Raw genomic sequence first — 18,707 nt, 5'->3', positions numbered from 1 at the left:
GGTGGGAGGTCTGATATTCACTGCTCAAAAGGGTAGAATAAACAAACTCTTGACTCATGTAAAAAGTGCCTGGATAACCTACGGATCAAATGCTGAAAAATACAATTAGCTTGAGTGGTCTATTTATCAGCTGGTGGCAGCAGACACAATGGGCTAATTGGTCTTTTTCTGTGTCACAATCTTTCTGTAATTTCTGTGAAATATCCTAACCTTTTTGTTTTAACATGATACTTTGAAGGAGTAGCAGGGGTCAGTAATAGGACTGTTGCCACTCTGGCTCAGATCAAGTAACTCTGCAAAAGATGAGGAATTGAACTTGGAAACTTAAAACTTAAGAGTCCAGCTACACATTGTTGCTTGTCAATTGCACAATTGGGGAAATTGGCATCAAAATATCCTGCAATGGAATATTAACTTACGAATTCTTAATACAATGTGCTAGCATTTAGATCACCACTGATTCGTCCTAGATCTTTTACAGTAATTACATTAGGACCATAACCAGTCAATTCCCTGATGCAACAAAATAGAATATGTACAATATATGTAGCAGCAGGTCACATTGCCAGTGTTTTATTCTGCTTACAGTGACAGATTTTCAACATCTTAGAACCTAATATGTTAAAAGTAGTGATTTAATATAATTTGATAATTGAAATACTGAACTCTGTACACAATCAAACGAAGGAGGTCACAAACTTCCACGAGCAGTTAGTCATTTATTTCACACTGACTCATACTTTTTAACAATGGTCCCCTTTGTGCCTAGCCCAGGAAAGCAGAGGTGAAGTTGTACTATGTCATGGCTGACCCCAGCTGAATTATGGGATTGAATTCAGGAACCTCCTTGGTCTGTATTAGTAGGGAAAGGTTGATACACGAGAAGACCAAACCCAATATTGATTGCCTTAGAACAATTCATGGTGCATTGAAGTAGTTGATAAAGACGTGCACATATTAACATATGCCTTTAAAAAAAATCTCCCCACATTTAGGGAAATTTACATCAGTTCAATAGAAACAAACGTTCTTCACAGAAAAAGATGGTAACACTGAATAGGATCTCAAATGGTGCTCTTAACATTAAAGTGAGGCTATGAATGCTTGCGAACCAAGTATTCATAAATTGTTCTATTATTTCTCATCACTATCTCTCGCGTGGTCTGTATGGGTTACACGTGTGATATTGAGCTGATAATCTGATCTGTTTCCTGCCTGCTTTAGGTCACCACTCCCAGTCCTAGTCAAGAAGTAATCCTTAGAGGTAAATCCAGTTACCGTTGCAGTTTAGGGTCTAATTTTCTAATCAAAACAGCCTATATCTGAATAAGTACAATTCTCTTTGAACAGGGTATCATACCCTACCCCACAAAGCCAAAGTATAACACTTCACCATACTCATAATAACTTATTCAAAGTTTCCATTCACATCCTTTGAGTGGTCAACAGCCTATTCAATAATTATTTACAAACAGAATTCTATTTTGTTTATTTGAGAATTTATCACAAAAATACATATTTTCTAGTTACATATGCATCAGTCTCATGGTCCATACTTACCTTCAATTGTGTAAATCTATTTTAATCTAAAAAAATAAAAAAGTGGTATCTAAAATTTCTTATTTTATTTTGGATAAAAAAATATTTGATCACATTTTCTCTACTAGGGTGAAGGTTGAGAGGTAACCTGACAGAGCTCTTTAAACTTGGGGATTAGATAGGGTAAGTGTGGAATATATTTTTCCATTTACGGATTATAAATACAAGATGGTCACTGAAATGGTCACTTTTGTCAGTGTGGACATAATGTGGCATGACAGGTAATAGTTGAGGTGAATAGTGTAAATACATTTAAGGTAAAATTGGTTAAACTTAAGGGATAAAGTAACAGAAGGCTATGTTGATAGGTATTGATGCAGAGAGACAGGAGAACTGTGTGATGCATGAACACCAGCAAGAGTTTGTTGAGCCAAATGGCCTGTTTCTTTGTTGTAAATACAATGCAATCCAGAGGTTCAGTATTGGCAGCAACTTCCAGTAAAGGAGATTCTAAGTGTATTCAGTGCACATGAGGGAAAAAGGAAGAGGAGGATATGTGATACGGCTGGGTAAAGGAAATAAAATGGAGGGCTATTTGAGCAAAAATACTAGCATACAAGGTCAAAACACACAGTGACATGTAGACTACTGCCTAACATGTCAAGGCTAGGGAGTGACCAAACAAAACTTCGTAATCTTATTCCAGTTTTCAGCTTTGCTTGTAGTGGCTCCAAGCAAAGGATATGCTCTTACCCTACTGATAAAGATAGCAAGAGGGGGTGGAGGTAGAAACTAATAAACAATCATCTACCTAACAAACTCCCCACCTCAGTCACTATTCAAACAGGGTTGAATTGAACTCACTGAAAGCGGGTACGGAGGTAGGGCAGTGGTAGTGGATTATTAAATACTCATGATTCTCCTCTGTACAAGAAAAATACTATTCATGGACAACGTGAACATATTGTCTGGCATTTTCCCTCCCCACCACCAAACTACTCATATTTCATGGCTATTGGAGGAAAATACTATTTTAAAAAGACAACTCTTTTCAAATGAAAATGAAACAGACACTTTGCCGAGCAAAAGCAAAGTATTTTGCAGTTCACACATTGGTCCATTCGTGACATTATTAATGTGCAATAGAAGGACACTGATAAGATGTAATAACCGCTTCATAAAATTTAAACATGCAGCACTACACAAGGTTTCCTTCAATCCACTGAACTGTACAAAACAACTGTCCTTAGTTTTCATTACAGTATACTTGATGATTTTATAATTAAGATGGACATCAATTGTTTCACATCATGATAGCCACAAGATTAGCTCAATATAGCGTTATAATAAATATAAACAAAAAACAGTCAACAACCAAAGCATCACAGGTTAGTTCAGAAACATGACATCCTATAGTTTTTATAGTTGAGAGAACTGCATAACTTTTTTTTACATTGCATGAAGACATCATCAGCACCAAGGAGAGAGTGCAAAACCAAAAAAATAAAATGGAAAACGTTCCGATGAACCCACTTAAATTAAACCTTGTGTTTAATGTAACTATAAAATTTTTAAAAGTGACTTCAATGAACAGTTCTGATTTCCTTGGCATTTTAATGTATCTTTTAAATGGTCATGATCTCCAGAATGCAGGATGCAGATAACCCTTTGGCAGAGGAAGGTCTTTTTGCTTCAAGCATTTCTAAAATAGAATAATCAGAAAAATCGATATTAATTTCAAGGAATGCACTTTTTTTTGAAAATTAATCTGAACAGTTACAAAATTACACCACAGTCCAATTTTCATTGTTCTTTAGCCAGGACTGCTAGCAAGCAACATGTCAACACAGATGGTGACCAGGAAGATGGGCAAGTACTGTGGATAAATCGCCAATAAATTTTATTGCAACAAAAACCAACTGCCTCTTATTAACAAAAGCAACCGGACAAAATCTGCTAATAAGGCAAAGATAAAAAGAACAGTATCATAAAGCATAGTAATATGGAGTTTGAGAACACAGACAACTGACAGTCTCCTGTTTAGTGAATGGGATTTATGGCATAAACATGGGCCATTTGGCCCAAATAGGCATGCAGCATGGTGGCTCTGCAGTTAGTACTGCTGCTTCGCAGCAGCAGTGACCCAGGTTTGATTCTGGCCTTGGGGGGCAACTGTCCGTGTGGAATTTGCACATTCTCCCCTTATCTGCGTGTGTAGGGTGGATTTGCCATGCTAAATTGCCCATAGTGTCCAGGGATCTGCAGCCTACATGGGTTAGCCATGGTGATATGGGGATAAAGTTGCAGGCTAGATCTGGGTGGGATCTTTTCAGAGGGTCATTGCAGATTTTCTGCACTGTCAGGATTCTATGATTCCAGGCCATTTTAGTGCTCCACAAAAGCCTCCTCACACCCTTTCCCCTCTAACCTTATTAGCATATACTTCTATTTCTGTCTCCCACATGTTTATCTACTTCTGCTTAAATGCAATTAGTCTTTGCAGTAGCATGCTCCAAATTTTCACCACTGCTCATATAAAAATATTTCGCCCAAATTTCCTATGGGAAACTCTGGTTCAAGTGCCACCCAGGACTTGATGACCAAGAAAGGTACCAAACAGGTTGACTATCAACTTGCAAATCCTTCCAGCATATTCAACAGTTAATTGCATGTTTCAATATAACAAAATCAGAGCCTCTACCATCTTTACCCCTAGCTACAGACATAGAATGCAGTTACAAGAAGGGCCTCAATTGGTTGGATCTGATTGCTGCCAAAAGCATATGATTTGATCCCCAAGTCTGGAGGGGATTCGGGACTGCCTCTTTGCCCTATCTGTAATGGAAATTGTGGCACTGTGGACCCGACTAGACCAGTCTTTGCACAGTTAAATCAAGAAGAATTAGTAACTATCATTTTTATGGCCCTCATGGAGTGGTTAGCTCAGTTAGCTCGACGGCCGTCTTGCGACGCACAGTAATGCCAACAGTATTGATTCATGCCTTGCACCTGCTGAGGTCATCATGAAATAGTCTCCTTCTTAACCTCTCCCTTTACCTGAAGTGTGGTCACCCCCAGGTGAAACCAGCACCAGTTGATTCTCTCTAATGAGGGAGCAGCCCCATGGTGTGGTAAGACTATGGCAATTTTATCTTTTATTTATGGCCCTAGTTTTGGGTTTGTCCAAAAGTGGAAACACATTCTTTACACCTACACTGCAACTCCTTTCATGATAAGCAACTCTATTACGGCCCCTCCCAGCTCTCTCATCTTGGGTGATAAAAGCTCCAGTCAAATCAATCTTTAATGATCAGAAATTCAACATGCAGCAAGTTGTATCATCATAAAGAAATTATTTACATTAAAAACACTTTAATTCTAAAAATAAAAGCTCTAAGTCAAGTATAATAACCCTAAACAAAAAACAAAGTGAACATTATACTGTAAAGGGAATGGCAATGTTGCAAAAAAAATAAATTAAAGTCTGCAGCATTTGGGGTACAATTAGAATCACTCAGCACAGCAGGTGGTGACTTAGTCCATTGTGCCTTTGTTGACTTTTGAAACAGTAACTAGTCAGTTCCTCTGTCTAGCTCTTTCTCAATGGATTTTTTAAATTTTTGCTCCAGTATTTATCAAGTTCCACATTATAGCAACTTGCAACAAAGAAATTCTCAGCTGTGTGTTCTGCCCAGAACTCTTCCACAAAGGTCTAACCTGCCATTTAGAAAGTCAGTGTACTTCCAGGTCTAAGAGGAAGAAAGAACTGAGAGTGGGATGAGAGCCCACAGTGGTATAATGGGCTGAATTACTTCCTCCTGTGCTGTATTATTGCACAATCCTAAAGAGATTAAGACCAGAAATGTTTGCTTTACAACTCTCAAGATGTTCAGACTGAGGAGAAATACAAGACTGTGGTGATGCTGTCACTTTAAAAAGGTTATTTTGTCCTGGGTTTTTTTTTGAAGAGAGGTTGTAAAGGCAGATGTGCCAAAGTGGCTACAGGAGACTGGCCAAGCCAACAGTCAGAGGAGACCTTTATTTTTTTTAAAATGGCTGTAACAATGGGAAGGGGAGTGGTCAGTTCTCCCAGCTGTAGCAGTGGAAGCTGTTTGGGTCCCGGAGGAGGTTGTAATCTTCAGTAAATCAATTCCTAACTGTGACATTCTATGAAATCTCTCGATGTTATTCCTTCCTGGATTGGGAAACTGCAATAAAATCAGTGTCTGAATTTATCTTTTTGCCAAGGGGTGCGTTTATGGGGTGTTGCTATGTTGGAACAGTTAAATAGTATTGAGTACTGTATCTATTATTGGGTTAAGTTTTCCAATAGCTATGCTATTCTAATTTCCTCTTCCTTTTGTTTGTATTTTAACTAAAGTGTTTAAATTGTGTTTTGCTTAACGTCAAGTAGTTTGACCAGTTGCATCCCATCTGGAACACCCATTTCACATTTACCTATAAAAGAAAGAAAAAGTTAGGGTCTAGACTTCCTTAAAATATTATGAGGGGTCTGGTCTGGCCCAATACAAGACTGAGAAGTGTGATGGGGATAGAGACGAGGACAAGGAATCTAGGAACTGACAATGGGAAATGTTTTATGCATGATTTTCAATGAAATGAAAGGTCAGTCAATGACAATGTGCAATCATACAGCGTAGTAAAAAGAAATGTAATAAATCATTCCAGGCATTTTTCAGAAGCACTAACAAAATTTTGACACAAGGGCACACAAGGAGATATTAGGAGCACTGAGCAGAATGACATGGCAGTCTGAGAAAACATTGCTCGTGCTGAGGACAAAAATCAGAGTCAATAAAATGGAAATAGGAGTAGATTATTTATCCAGGTCAAGCCAAGCATTAAATCAGCCCACTCTTGTCAAATAAATAATTAAATTATTCCTGTCTCAATGTTACGCCACTTGCAAATCTAGTGTAGAATCGTGGATCTGAAGCTATTTAAGTCACCATTGTTTAGATAACTGTTTGACCTTGTAAGCCAGGAGGTCTGGATTCAAGTCCCACTTTCACCAGAAATGTGAGAAGGTTGATTAGAAAATATCTTGAACATAAAGATAAAGCTTTTGAGGTATAGTGCTTGTGCACCTACCTCTGAGCCAGGAGGCCCAGGTTCAGGCTCCACCTACTGCAGAGGTGTATCATAAAACAGAAAATATTGACATCAACTCCAGGTGTCGCTGGCACATTTGAGACTTTCACAATTGGTTGGCACTACAGGAGCTGGAATGCATCAATTTCCCTAAAATGTTCTTTTAATCTCAGTAAAAATTTCCTTTAATAGTTGTCCTGTTGATGCAGTGCACCTTTAAGAGGCTGCGAAATGTAAATTATTTTATGTTGTCAGTTGCTCCAAAGAGTATAGAGATACATCTAGCAAAACTGTAGTGTGGTTGAGTTAGCAGATCTAGACTTTTAATGTTTCACTCTATAAATAAACATTAAGCTGAGTAAAAATTGACTCCAAAGTTGTCCTTCATTAAGTGGTTTCCTGAAACATAGCATGAGACAGAAGAGATGCTATGTAATCTTTTACAACTAAATTGTCTCTGCCTCCCTTTCATACTCAAATCCTGTTTGATACTACTCCAATGATGTACAAAGAACAAAGAAAATTACAGCACAGGAACAGGCACTTCGACCCTCCAAGCCTGCACTGATCCAGATCCTCTATCTAAATCTGTCGTCTATTTTCCAAGGATCTGTATCCCTCTGCTCCCTCTGTATAGATACATTTTAAATGACACTATCATGCCTAGGGAGTTTTGAGAAGATTTGTAGCTCAGGTTGAGGTTCTGGATGTAGGTTTGCTCGCTGAGCTAGGAGATACATTTCCAGACGTCTCGTCACCCTACTAGGTAACATTTTCAGTGGGCCTCAGGCAAAGCAGTGTACATGATTCCTGCTTTCTATGCATATGATTGGGATTCTTTGGGTTGGTGATGTCGTTTCCTGTGGTGATGTCATTTCCTGCTCTTTTTCTTGGGGACTGGTAGATGGGGTCTAACTCGATGTGTTTGTTGATAGAGTTCTGGTTGGAATGCCATGCTTCTAGGAATTCTTGTGCGTGTCTCTGTTTAACTTTCCTAGAATGGATGTGTTGTCCCTCCTTATCTGTATGTAAGGATACTAGTGAGAGAGGGTTACGTCATTTTGTGGCTAGTTGATGATCATGTATCCTGGTGGCTAGTTTTCTGCCTGTTTGTCCAATGTAGTGTTTGTTACAGTTCTTGCATGGTATTTTGTAAATGACATTAGTTTTGCTTGTTGTCTGTATAGGGTCTTTCAAGTTCATTAGCTGCTGTTTTAGTGTGTTGGTGGGTTTGTGGGCTACCATGATGCCAAGGGGTCTATATTCTATATCTAATTGTAACATACAGAATACTGACTGGCCTGGACAGTGTAGATGTTGGGAAGATGTTTCCATTGGTATGAGAGACTAGGACACAAGAGAATAGCCTTAGAGTAAAGGGAAGACTTTTTAAAACAGAGATAAGGTTAAACTTCTACAGCCAGAAGAGTAGTGAATCTATGGAATCCATTACCACAGAAGGCTGTGGAGGCCAGGTTAGTGAGTATATTTAAGACTGAGATAGACAGGTTCTTAAGTATCAAGGAAATTAAGGGCTATGGGGAGAAAGTGGGAGAATGAGGATTGAGAAAATTATCAGTCATGATTGAATGGTGAAGCAGACTCTATGGGCTGAATGACCTAATTTTTGCTCCTATGGCTTACGTTCATGTTGTCAGAAATCTCAGATTTGGGATTTGAGAAATTAATTTCACACAAAAAAAACAAGAGCTTTTACCTCCAGAAACTGGCGCAGCCTGATCACAGCTCCAACCTGCCCGGTGCCTGTAACTGCTTCAATTCTACAGAAAATGAAATAGGTGAAGTTTATAAAGAAATTATACATACATGGATTAAAGCACATTTTGTGAACAGCTGTGATAAAACAGAACTAAATTGCATTAAAAATATGACTTTTTGAACTACTGAAAATCAATAAAGTATCTTTTTGGCTGCTTTGTAGGAGCTAATTTTTGACCTCAAATGCACCTTTCCAAACTATCCCCACACCCCTTAGTATCCGCTCCCCACCCCCCAAAATCAACTTCTGTCTTGAATATACTTAATAAGTGACGACCCATAACCTCTGGGGCAAAGATTTACAACCCTGAGTAAAGAAATTTTTCATCTTAGTCCTGAAGTGCTGATTACATACACTGACACTATAGTCCTTTGTTCTCAGTATGATAATCTTGAAAAACTTGTGTGGTACAATTAGGTCACCTCTCCTTTCCTTTCAAAGACCAGCAAATATAAACAACTTCACTCAATAGGGCAATTCCCCCACCAATCCCAGGAATCAGTTCAAATCAGTATACCCTTTCTTAGGAATGAGACCAAAGATTCAGAACATAGAACATCACAGCACAATACAGACCCTTCGGCCCTCAATGTTGCGCCAACCTGTGGAACCAATCTGAAGCCCATCTATCCTACATTATTCCATTTTCATCCATATGCCTATCCAATAACCATTTAAATGCCCTTAAAATTGACAAGTCTACTACTGTTTGGAATGAGGAGGGTGTGCCAAGCAGGCTAAGATAAAAGGTAGGGAGGAGGGACTTGGGGGAGGGGCGTTGGGAATGCCATGCGTCCTCCAGGCGTCGTGTTGCCATGGTCTGGCAATGGAAGTGTGACTCATCTTCCGCCTAGGAACCCTCCAGCCACAGTGGATGAATGCGGATTTCTCCAGCTTCCTCATTTCCCCTCCCCCCACCTTTTCTCAGTCCCAGCTCTCAGACTCAGCACCGCCTTCTTGACCTGCAATCTTCTTCCCAACCTCTCTGCCCCCACCCCCTCTCCGGCCTATCACCCTCACCTTAACCTCCTTCCACCTATCACATTCCCAATGCCCCTCCCCCAAGTCCCTCCTCCCTACCTTTTATCTTAACCTGCTTGGCACACCCTCCTCATTCATGAAGGGCTTATGCCTGAAACGTTGATTCTCCTACTCCTTGGATGCTGCCTGACCTGCTGCGCTTTTCCAGCAACACATTTTTAAGCTCTGATCTCCAGATTCCTCACTTTCTCCAAGTCTACTACTGTTGCAGGCAGGGTGATCCATGTCACCAGTACGCTGAGTAAAGAAACTACCGCTAACATCTGTCCTATACCTATCACCCCTTAATTTAAAGCTATGTCCCCCCGTGCAAGCCATCACCATCCAAGGGAAAAGGCTCTCACTGTCAACCCGATCTAACTGTCTGATTATCTTGTGTGTCTCATTTAGAACAGGCCAATAGAATAGCAAAGTACTACACAGTTTAAGAATCTGCTAAGCTCACGAAAGGAAGGAGACTTACATGCTTGTGATACTGTCCATGGCTTCACAACATTGTAGTGCTCCATAGGCATCAAAGCAAGTTTGAAGTGTATGTCACTGGTGTAATATTGGAAACATACTAGCCATTTTGTACAAGGCAAGCTCTCACAAGCAGCAAAATGATAATGACCAAATAATCTCTTTTCTAATTACGCTGTTTGAGGGATGAATATTAGCCAGGACACCAGGTATAACACCTCTGCTCTTTAAACCAATTTCAGTCAGCTTGAGATTGTGAAAGAGGTGATAGAAATGCAAGTGTCTTTTTTAATAGTATCTCAAATTATCTGCAAATTAAAGGGAAAGTGCGATAAACTGTAAACATGGCCACATAAGACATTGAGTGTATCTTTGTGTAACCCATGGTAAGACTTCTGAATATCACAGGGGTCTAGGTAAGGAGGATTCTCACTAATAACTAGTAGAATAGCTAAGATGTTCTTGCAAAAAATTGGCAAAGATGCGACAGACAAGTGACCTTTTCCGTGCTTTAACCATTCTGTGAATCCTTGATCTTGAGATTTTGTTACCTGGGGAAGTAGTCGTTCTTGATCAGGACGATCATCTTCCAGAACTGGTTCTGGTACTTCTTCATCAAGGCATTGCCACAGACCTGTTAGAGAAGGAAATAATGACAGACAGTGAAGTGTTCAGCAAAACATGGTTTCTCAAAGAATTACACAAGTTTACATAGCTCAGATAAAATCATCCAACTAATGATTACTCTGTCAGTTCTTTGACACTCATCCAACTTGTCCCACTTTTCTGGTCTTACCCCATAGTTATGCTTTTTTTCAAGTATATATCCCATTTCCTATTAAAAGTCATTGTCGACTGCTTCCACAAGGCTCTCAGACAGTGCATTCCAGATCACAATGACTCACTGCATAAATGAAAAAATATCTCACCCAACCATTGGCTCATTTGGCAAAATACCTGAAATTGAGGTCCTCTAGTATTTAATTCTGCTGCAAGTAGAAGCAGTTTCTCTCAAATTACCCCATCAGAAGCCCTCATGATTTTGAATATCTGTATTCAATAGCCTCTTACCCATCTCTGCTCTGACATTCCACACCCCAATATCCTTCCAGCAAACCTCCCCTACACTTTTCAAAAGGCCTTAAAATCCAGTAAAGATTTTGCTTAATTTCCTTGCTTTATGTAAAATAAACTGACAAAAAAAAGGCACAAGGGATTTGAAGTTATGGTGTCAGATTTAAACAAGAACCAAAAACCAATTGATGGTTAGTCCTATATTTTTGACAGTGGTCTTATAGTCACCATTACATCCTTAATTCAGATTTTTACCCCCCCCCCCCACCCCGAATTCAAATTCCACCAGTGATGGGGAATTCAAACCCAGGTCCGCAGAACAACCCCTTGGTCTCTGGATTAATAGTCTAGCGGTCATAAAATTATACCATTCCCAGTTGCCATCCTGAAATGCCTACCATTATCCCAACTTTGTTCATTTGTTGGCCAATTCTTTATCCACCCTAAAACACAACCCCCAACACCATGGGTTCTTATCTTATTTTGTCTAAAGTCTGTGACCTTATCAAATGCCTTCTAGAAATCCATTCATATTACATCTACTGGTTACCATTACTGATCTTCCTTGGTACCTCTCCAAAGAATTCTAATAGTCAGGCATGATTTTCCCTTCAGAAAGTCATGCTGACTCAATGTAGAAGCAGAGAGCTTATTGGCATTATTGCTACACAATGGCATTAATGCAGAAACTCAGCAATGTTCAGGGGACTGGGGTTCAAAACCTGCCATGGCAGATGGTGAAATTTGATTGCAATAAACAAAAATCTGGAGTTAAGAAACTACTAATGATGATGAATCCATTGCAGATTGTCAGAAAAACCCATCTGCCTCACGAATGTCCTTCAGGGAAGAAAATCTGCCATCCTCACCTGGTCTGGCCTACATGTGACTCCAGACCTACAGCAATATGGTTGCATCTCAACCGCCCTCTGAAGTGGAGTAGCAAGAAACTCAGTTGCATCAATCACTATGAAGTCTCAACAAAGAAATGAAACTAGATGGACCACGTAGCATTGACCTAAGCACCGGAAAAGACAACAACAGAAACTACACTATCAATGAAAAGTCCTCCTTACAAAAATAGAAAAGAACAGCACAGTACAGTACAGGCCCTTCGGCCCACGATATTGTGCCGAGGATTAATTCTAATTTAGTATAAAATAACCTAACCTACGTTCCCCTCAATTCACTGGTGTCCACGTGCATGTCCAGCAGTCACTTAAAAGTCCCTAATGACTCTGCTTCCACCACTACTGCTGGCAAAGCATGCCATGTGCTCACAACTCTCTGCGTAAAGAATGTACCTCTGACGTCACCTCCATACCTTACTCCTAACACCTTAAAACTATGACCCCTCGTGGCAGTCAATCTTGCCCAATGGAAGGTCTCTGGCTACTGACTCTATCCATGCCTCTCATTACCTTCTATACCTCGACGAAGTCTCCTCTCTTCCTCCTTCTCTCCAGAGAGAAAAGTCCGAGCTCAGACAACCTCTCCTTGTAAGACATGCCCTCCAGTCTAGGCAGCGTCCTACACCTCTTTTGCACCCTCTCCAAAGCCTCTGTATCTTTCCTATAGAAGGGCGACTAGAACTGGACACAATATCCCAATTGTGGTCTCACCAGGGTTTTGCAGAGCTGCAGCAGAACCTTGCGGCTCTTAAACTTGATCCCCTTGCTAATGAAAGCCAAAACACCAGATGCTTTCCTAACAACCCCATCCAGTTGGGTGGCAACTTTGAGAGATCTATGCACTTGAATACAAAATCCCGCTGTTCCTCCACAGATTCTGGTCTTTAATCCTATGTTCAGCATTCAAGTTCGACCTTCCAAAATGCATCATTTCGCATTTATTCAGGTTGAACACTACCTGCCATTTCTCAGCCCAGCTCTGCATCCTATCGCGCTGCAGCCTGCAATAGCCCTTGGTCCTATCAATGGCATCTCAAACTTTGTGTCACTAACCCATCCCTCAACCTCCTCATCCAAGTCATTTATAAATACTACAAAGAGCAGAAGCCTAAGAACAGAGCCCTGCGAGATGCCACTCACCACTGACCTCCATGCAGAATACTTTCCATCTACATCCACTCTCTGCCTTCTGTCAGCCAACCAATTCTGAATCCAGATAGCCAAATCTCCCTGTATCCCACACCTTTTGACTTTATGAATGAGCCTACTGTGGGGAACCTTATCAAATGCCTTGTCGAAATCCATGTACAGCACATCCGCTTTGTCAACCTGTCTCGATTATCTCCTCAAAGAACTCAGATTTGTGAGGCATGACCTGCCCCTCAAAGACATGCTGACTGCCTTTAATCACATTATGCTTTTCCAAATAGTCATAAATCCTATCCCTCATAATTCTTTCCAAAACTTTGCCAACTACAGACGTAAAACTGACTGGTCTGTAATTGCCAGGGATTTCCCTATTAACTTTCTTGAAAAGAGGAACAACATTTCCCTCCTTCCAATCCTCTGCTATGACTCCAGTGAGAGTGAGAAAGCAAAGTGACTTAGCAACCTCCTTTCTCGCTTCTGAAGCAACCTAGGATAAATCTGGCCTTGCTCTGAAGACATATCAATCTTAATGTTTGCCAAAATTTCCTGCACATCAACTTCTTCAATCTCGATCTGTTCAAGCCTGTTTCCCCACCCCTCAAAGTTCTCGTTCACAACAAGGTCCCTTTCCTTAGTGAAAACCAAAGCAAAGAAGTCATTTAGCACCTCCCCTATCACCTCAGATGCCATAGAAACAAATGATAGGCAAAAGTAGACATTGGGCCACTTCAAACTGATGCTGGAAGCCTGGTGATGAGAGATAAAGAAAAAGCAGGAGAACTTAACAAGTACTTTGTGTCAGTTTTCACAGTAGAAGACATGAGTAATATCCCAACAATTAAAGGGAGTCAGGGGGCTGTGTTGAGTATGGTTGCCATTACAAAAGAGATAGTGCTAGAAAAGCTAAAAAGTCTTAAAATTGATAAATCTCCTGGCCCTGATGGGATACATCCTAGAGTTCTGAGAGAGGTGGCTGAGGAAATAGCGGAGGCATTGGTTGAGATTTTTCAAGACTCACTGGAGTCAGGGAAAGTCCCGGATGATTGGAAGATTGCTATTGTAACCCCATTGTTCAAGAAAGGATCAAGACAAAAGATGGAAAATTATAGGCCAATTAGCCTTACCTCGGTTGTTGGTAAAATCCTAGAATCCATCATTAAGGATGAGGTTTCTAAATTCTTAGAAGAGCAGAGTCTGATTAGAACAAGTCCACGTGGACTTAGTAAGGGGAGGTCATGCCTGACAAACCTGTTGGTATTCTTTGAAAAGGTGACAAGTAGGTTAGACCAGGGAAACCCAGTGGATGTGGTCTATCTAGACTTCCAAAAGGCCTTTGATAAGGTGCCACACAGGAGGCTGCTGAGCAAGGTGAGGGCCCATGGTGTTCGAGGTGAGCTACTGGTATGGATTGAGGATTGGCTGTTTGACAGAAGGCAGAGAGTTGGGATAAAAGGTTCTTTTTCAGAATGGCAGCCGGTGACGCGCGGTGTCCCGCAGGGTTCAGTGTTGGGGCCACAGCTGTTCGCATTATATATTAATGATCTGGATGAAGGGACTGGGGGCATTCTAGCGAAGTTTGCAGATGATACAAAGTTAGGTGGACAGGCAGGTAGTACTGAGGAAGTGGGGAGGCTGCAGAAGGATCTAGACAGTTTGGGAGAGTGGTCCAGAAAATGGCTGATAGAATTCAACGTGAACAAATGTGAGGTCTTGCACTTTGGCAAAAAGAATAAAAGCACAGACTACTTTCTAAACGGTGAGAAAATTCGTAAAGCCAAAGTACAAAGGGATCTGGGAGTGCTAGTCGAAGATTCTCTAAAGGTCAACATTCAGGTTGAGTCCGTGATTAAGAAAGCGAATGCAATGTTGTCACTTATCTCAAGAGGGTTGGAATATAAAAGCACCGTTGTGCTACTGAGACTTTATAAAGCTCTGGTTAGGCCCCATTTGGAGTACTGTGTCCAGTTTTGGTCCCCACACCTCAGGAAGGACATACTGGCACTGGAACGTGTCCAGCGGAGATTCACACGAATGATCCCTGGAATGGTAGGTCTAACATATGAGGAACGGCTGAGGATCCTGGGATTGTATTTATTGGAGTTTAGAAGATTAAGGGGAGACTTAATAGAGACATACAAGATAATACATGGCTTGGAGAGGGTGGATGCTAGGAAATTGTTTCCGTTAGGTGAGGAGACTAGGACCCGTGGACACAGCCTTAGAATTAGAGGGGGTAAATTCAGAACAGAAAAGCGGAGACATTGTGTTCAGGGTCATGTAAGGTTAGGTGCATAAGTCAGGGGTAAGTGTAGAGTACTAGGTTAGGGGAAATGGGTCTGGTGGATTACTCTTTGGAGGGTTGGTGTGGACTTGTTGGGCCAAATGGCCTGTTTTCACACTGTAGGGATTCTATGATGAACATTTGGGTATGATGTTTTACAGTATGATTCCGTAAGCACCACCATCCCTGCTTATGTCCTGCAGAAATTCAGCAAAGATCCCTAGACAGCACCTTTCAAATGCACAACCACTTCTATCTAGAAGGACAGCAGCAACAGATTCATGGGAACCTCACTACCTTCAAGCTCATCTTCAAGTTAATCACCAACTTGACTTGGAAGTATGTCATTGTTTCTTCGCTGTCACTGGGTCAAAACACTGGAATTCGCTTCCTAAGGGCATTGTGTGTCAACCCACAGCTACAGACTGCAACATCAAAATGGCAGCTCACCATTACCTTCTCATGGGCCACAAGGAATGGACAATAAATGTTGGCCAGCCAGTGACCGGGCCCCATGAATGAATTTTTAAAAACTGGCGTGGCACTCACATCACTACACCAGATATTCAGGCTAATGCTCCAGAGACATAATTTAAAAATTCACCACAACTGGTGGAATTTAGTTTCAGTAAGAATGACTATGAAACAATCACTCATTGACATGAAAACTTCATCTGGTTCATTAATGTTCTTTAGGGAAATAAACCTGCTTTTCTCATCTATAAGATGGTTAACTCTTAACTAATCTCTGAAATGGGCTAGTAAGCAACTCAATTGCAGTAATTATGGATGGGCAAAAATACCAGCCTTGCCAGTGACAAAAACATCGCAAAGGTTTTTTTAAAAAATATTAACTTGCTAGAGGTTATGGAGATATTTGAAGATACTAGATACAGAGTAAAGTGTCAAAGAGAGGGTATCAGAGAATGGGATAGCATCGTAAAAAGCATTATACCTCTAAGAAGTCATACAGCAGTGTTGCAGTAATATCAGCCAGTGGCTCCATGTTCAACATCTGAGCCAGCCAGTGCCAAGCATGATTCAGCCCATGTGGATGCTCCTAAGCAAAGAAGAAACAATGATTAAATAGTGATCACATGCCAACTTCAATCATTTGGAAGACTCAAACAACTGTACTGTCTAGGCTGCAGATCTTTGAAATGAGAAGGTTGAACTGTAAACTAATTATTCAGGGGTGTTTATGAATAGGGAACATATAGGTTTACAAAGCAAAGGGACATGGTGGCGTTACTGGGACACAAAGGGACAGAGTGCATGAACATGAAAAAGCAACAAATAGAATCAAAATACAGAGAAATGTTGGCAAAAAGAAATAATTAATGTCCCTTGACTTAAATGCAAGCAGTAATGAGAAGAGAATAAATAAATTAACAGCGCACACCAAGGTTATTGGGTATGGTCTTGTAGCCATTACATTATTACAAAGGAGATCAAAGCTGGTTATGTGAGGTTTTGAAAGGACAAGCAGAAATGAAAAGGTGGTGGGATGGTTTTGTTAATAATGGGTTGGAATATGTACAATAGAAAAAAAATTATCTTAACAAGTGGGGAGACCAAACAGGCAGGAATAGGCACCCAGCCCCCAATAGTATGATAGGTCAGAGAATAAATCAAGAGATGATGAGGGATGCAAAAAAAAGGTAGTACATTAATCATGAGAGACTTCAATCTTCATTCCTTTATTCCTGATGAAGGGCTTTTGCCCGAAACGTCGATTTTACTACTCCTCGAATGCTGCCTGAACTGCTGTGCACTTCCAGCACCACTAATTCAGAATCTGGTTTCCAGCATCTGCAGTCATTGTTTTTACCTTCATTTAGAAAGTCAGATTGATACATGTAGCCACAGGAAACAATTTATACAGTATATTTGGGATAGCTCCCTCAAAAAATACATTGCAAATCCAACCAAAGGTCAGGCTATTGTATATGCAATGAAGCATGGTTTCATAAATGATCTCAGAGTAAATGTTCCCCTAGAAAACAGTGACCAAAACATGGGAAAACTTAGCATTCAGTTTGAGGGGGAGAAACGTGGATCAGAAAGAATGCGCTTCACTTAAATAAGGGTAATTAGAAAGGAATAGGGCAGAGTTGGCTGATATGAACTAGAAATGGAGTCCAGCAGCAAAGATGAACAGTGGCAGACATTTAAGAAAATAGTTCATGGTTTACAACAAAGACATATCCCAATGAGAAGGAAGGATCATGCCAACCAAAGTACATCAAAAAAGTTAAGGATGGCATCAAACTGGAAGAAAAGATGACATACAATGTGGCAATTTCAGTGTTAAACCAGAAGATTGGAAAGTTTTAAAGACAAAAGATGACCAAAAGAGGGAGAAAATTAATCATAAGGACAAATTAACAAGCTATATAAAAATAAATACTAAAAGCTTCTTTAAAGATGTAAAAAGGAAAGAGATGTCAAAGTTAACATAGGCCACTTAGAGAATGAGACTGGGGAAATATTGATGGGGAGTCAGGAATAATCCTGATGGGTTGAATAAGTAATTTGCATCAATCTTCACAGCAAAGGACATTAAAGCATTCCAAAAATACTAACTCATGGGCGAAAGGTGGATAGGAAATACATATAATAACAATCACAGTAAAAGTAGTAGGAAAACTAATGGAGCCAATGACCAACAATTTCCTGGACCAAATGGTTTGCATCTGAGGATACTGAAGGAAGAGCTACAGAGATAGTGGTTACACTGGTAGCAATCTTCCCAACATGATTAATTTCTGGAAAAGTCCCAGATGATTGAAAAACTATCAATGTAACACCCTTATTCAAAATGGGAAGGGAGACAAACCAAACAGCTAACAACTTATTATCTGTTATTGGTAAAATGTTACAGTCTATTTTAAAGGATGCAATACCAGGACATTGAGAAACACATAATCAAGCAGAGTCAGCACAACTTCATGAAAGGGAAATCATGCCTGACAAATTTACTACAAGTCTTTGAGAAGGTAACAAACAGGGGAATCACTGGAACCAGTTGGGAATCTATAAGACATTCAATAAAGGTACTGCACACATGATTACTAATAAGAAGCCATGGTGCTGGGGGGGAAAGATTAGCATGATTACAGGACTGGCTAGCTAATAGAAGACAGTGTGTTGGTATACACTGGAGGGCATTTTTAAGATGGCAACTTGCAACTAGTGGAGTGCCACAGGGATCAGTGCTGGGCCAAAATTAAAATATATTAATAATTTGAATGGGGAAAGTCAACGTATTATTGCCAAGTTTACAAATGACACAAAAACAGATTCTAAGAAAATAATGAGGACGCCACAGAGTCAGCAGAAGGACATAGGTTATTGA

General features: G+C 40.3%; 1 protein-coding gene across 1 annotated transcript in view; it reads right to left on the bottom strand.

Moving 5' to 3' along the window:
- Positions 1-699: 699 nt before the first annotated feature.
- gle1 (GLE1 RNA export mediator) overlaps positions 700-18,707 on the bottom strand; it is a 59,338-nt gene continuing 41,330 nt past the window's right edge. The window contains exons 13-16 of the mRNA XM_072565982.1: positions 16,305-16,409; positions 10,486-10,568; positions 8,369-8,432; positions 700-3,241 (exon numbers count right to left, since the gene is read on the bottom strand). Coding sequence (XP_072422083.1) covers positions 3,173-3,241; positions 8,369-8,432; positions 10,486-10,568; positions 16,305-16,409 — 321 coding nt within the window. The 3' untranslated portion in view covers positions 700-3,172. The remainder of the gene's footprint in view (positions 3,242-8,368; positions 8,433-10,485; positions 10,569-16,304; positions 16,410-18,707) is intronic.

This window comes from Chiloscyllium punctatum, chromosome 49 (assembly GCF_047496795.1).
Source record: "Chiloscyllium punctatum isolate Juve2018m chromosome 49, sChiPun1.3, whole genome shotgun sequence".
Taxonomy (NCBI): domain Eukaryota; kingdom Metazoa; phylum Chordata; class Chondrichthyes; order Orectolobiformes; family Hemiscylliidae; genus Chiloscyllium; species Chiloscyllium punctatum.
The sequence above is the reverse complement of the archived record's forward strand: the minus strand, read 5'-3'. Positions and strand labels throughout refer to the sequence as shown.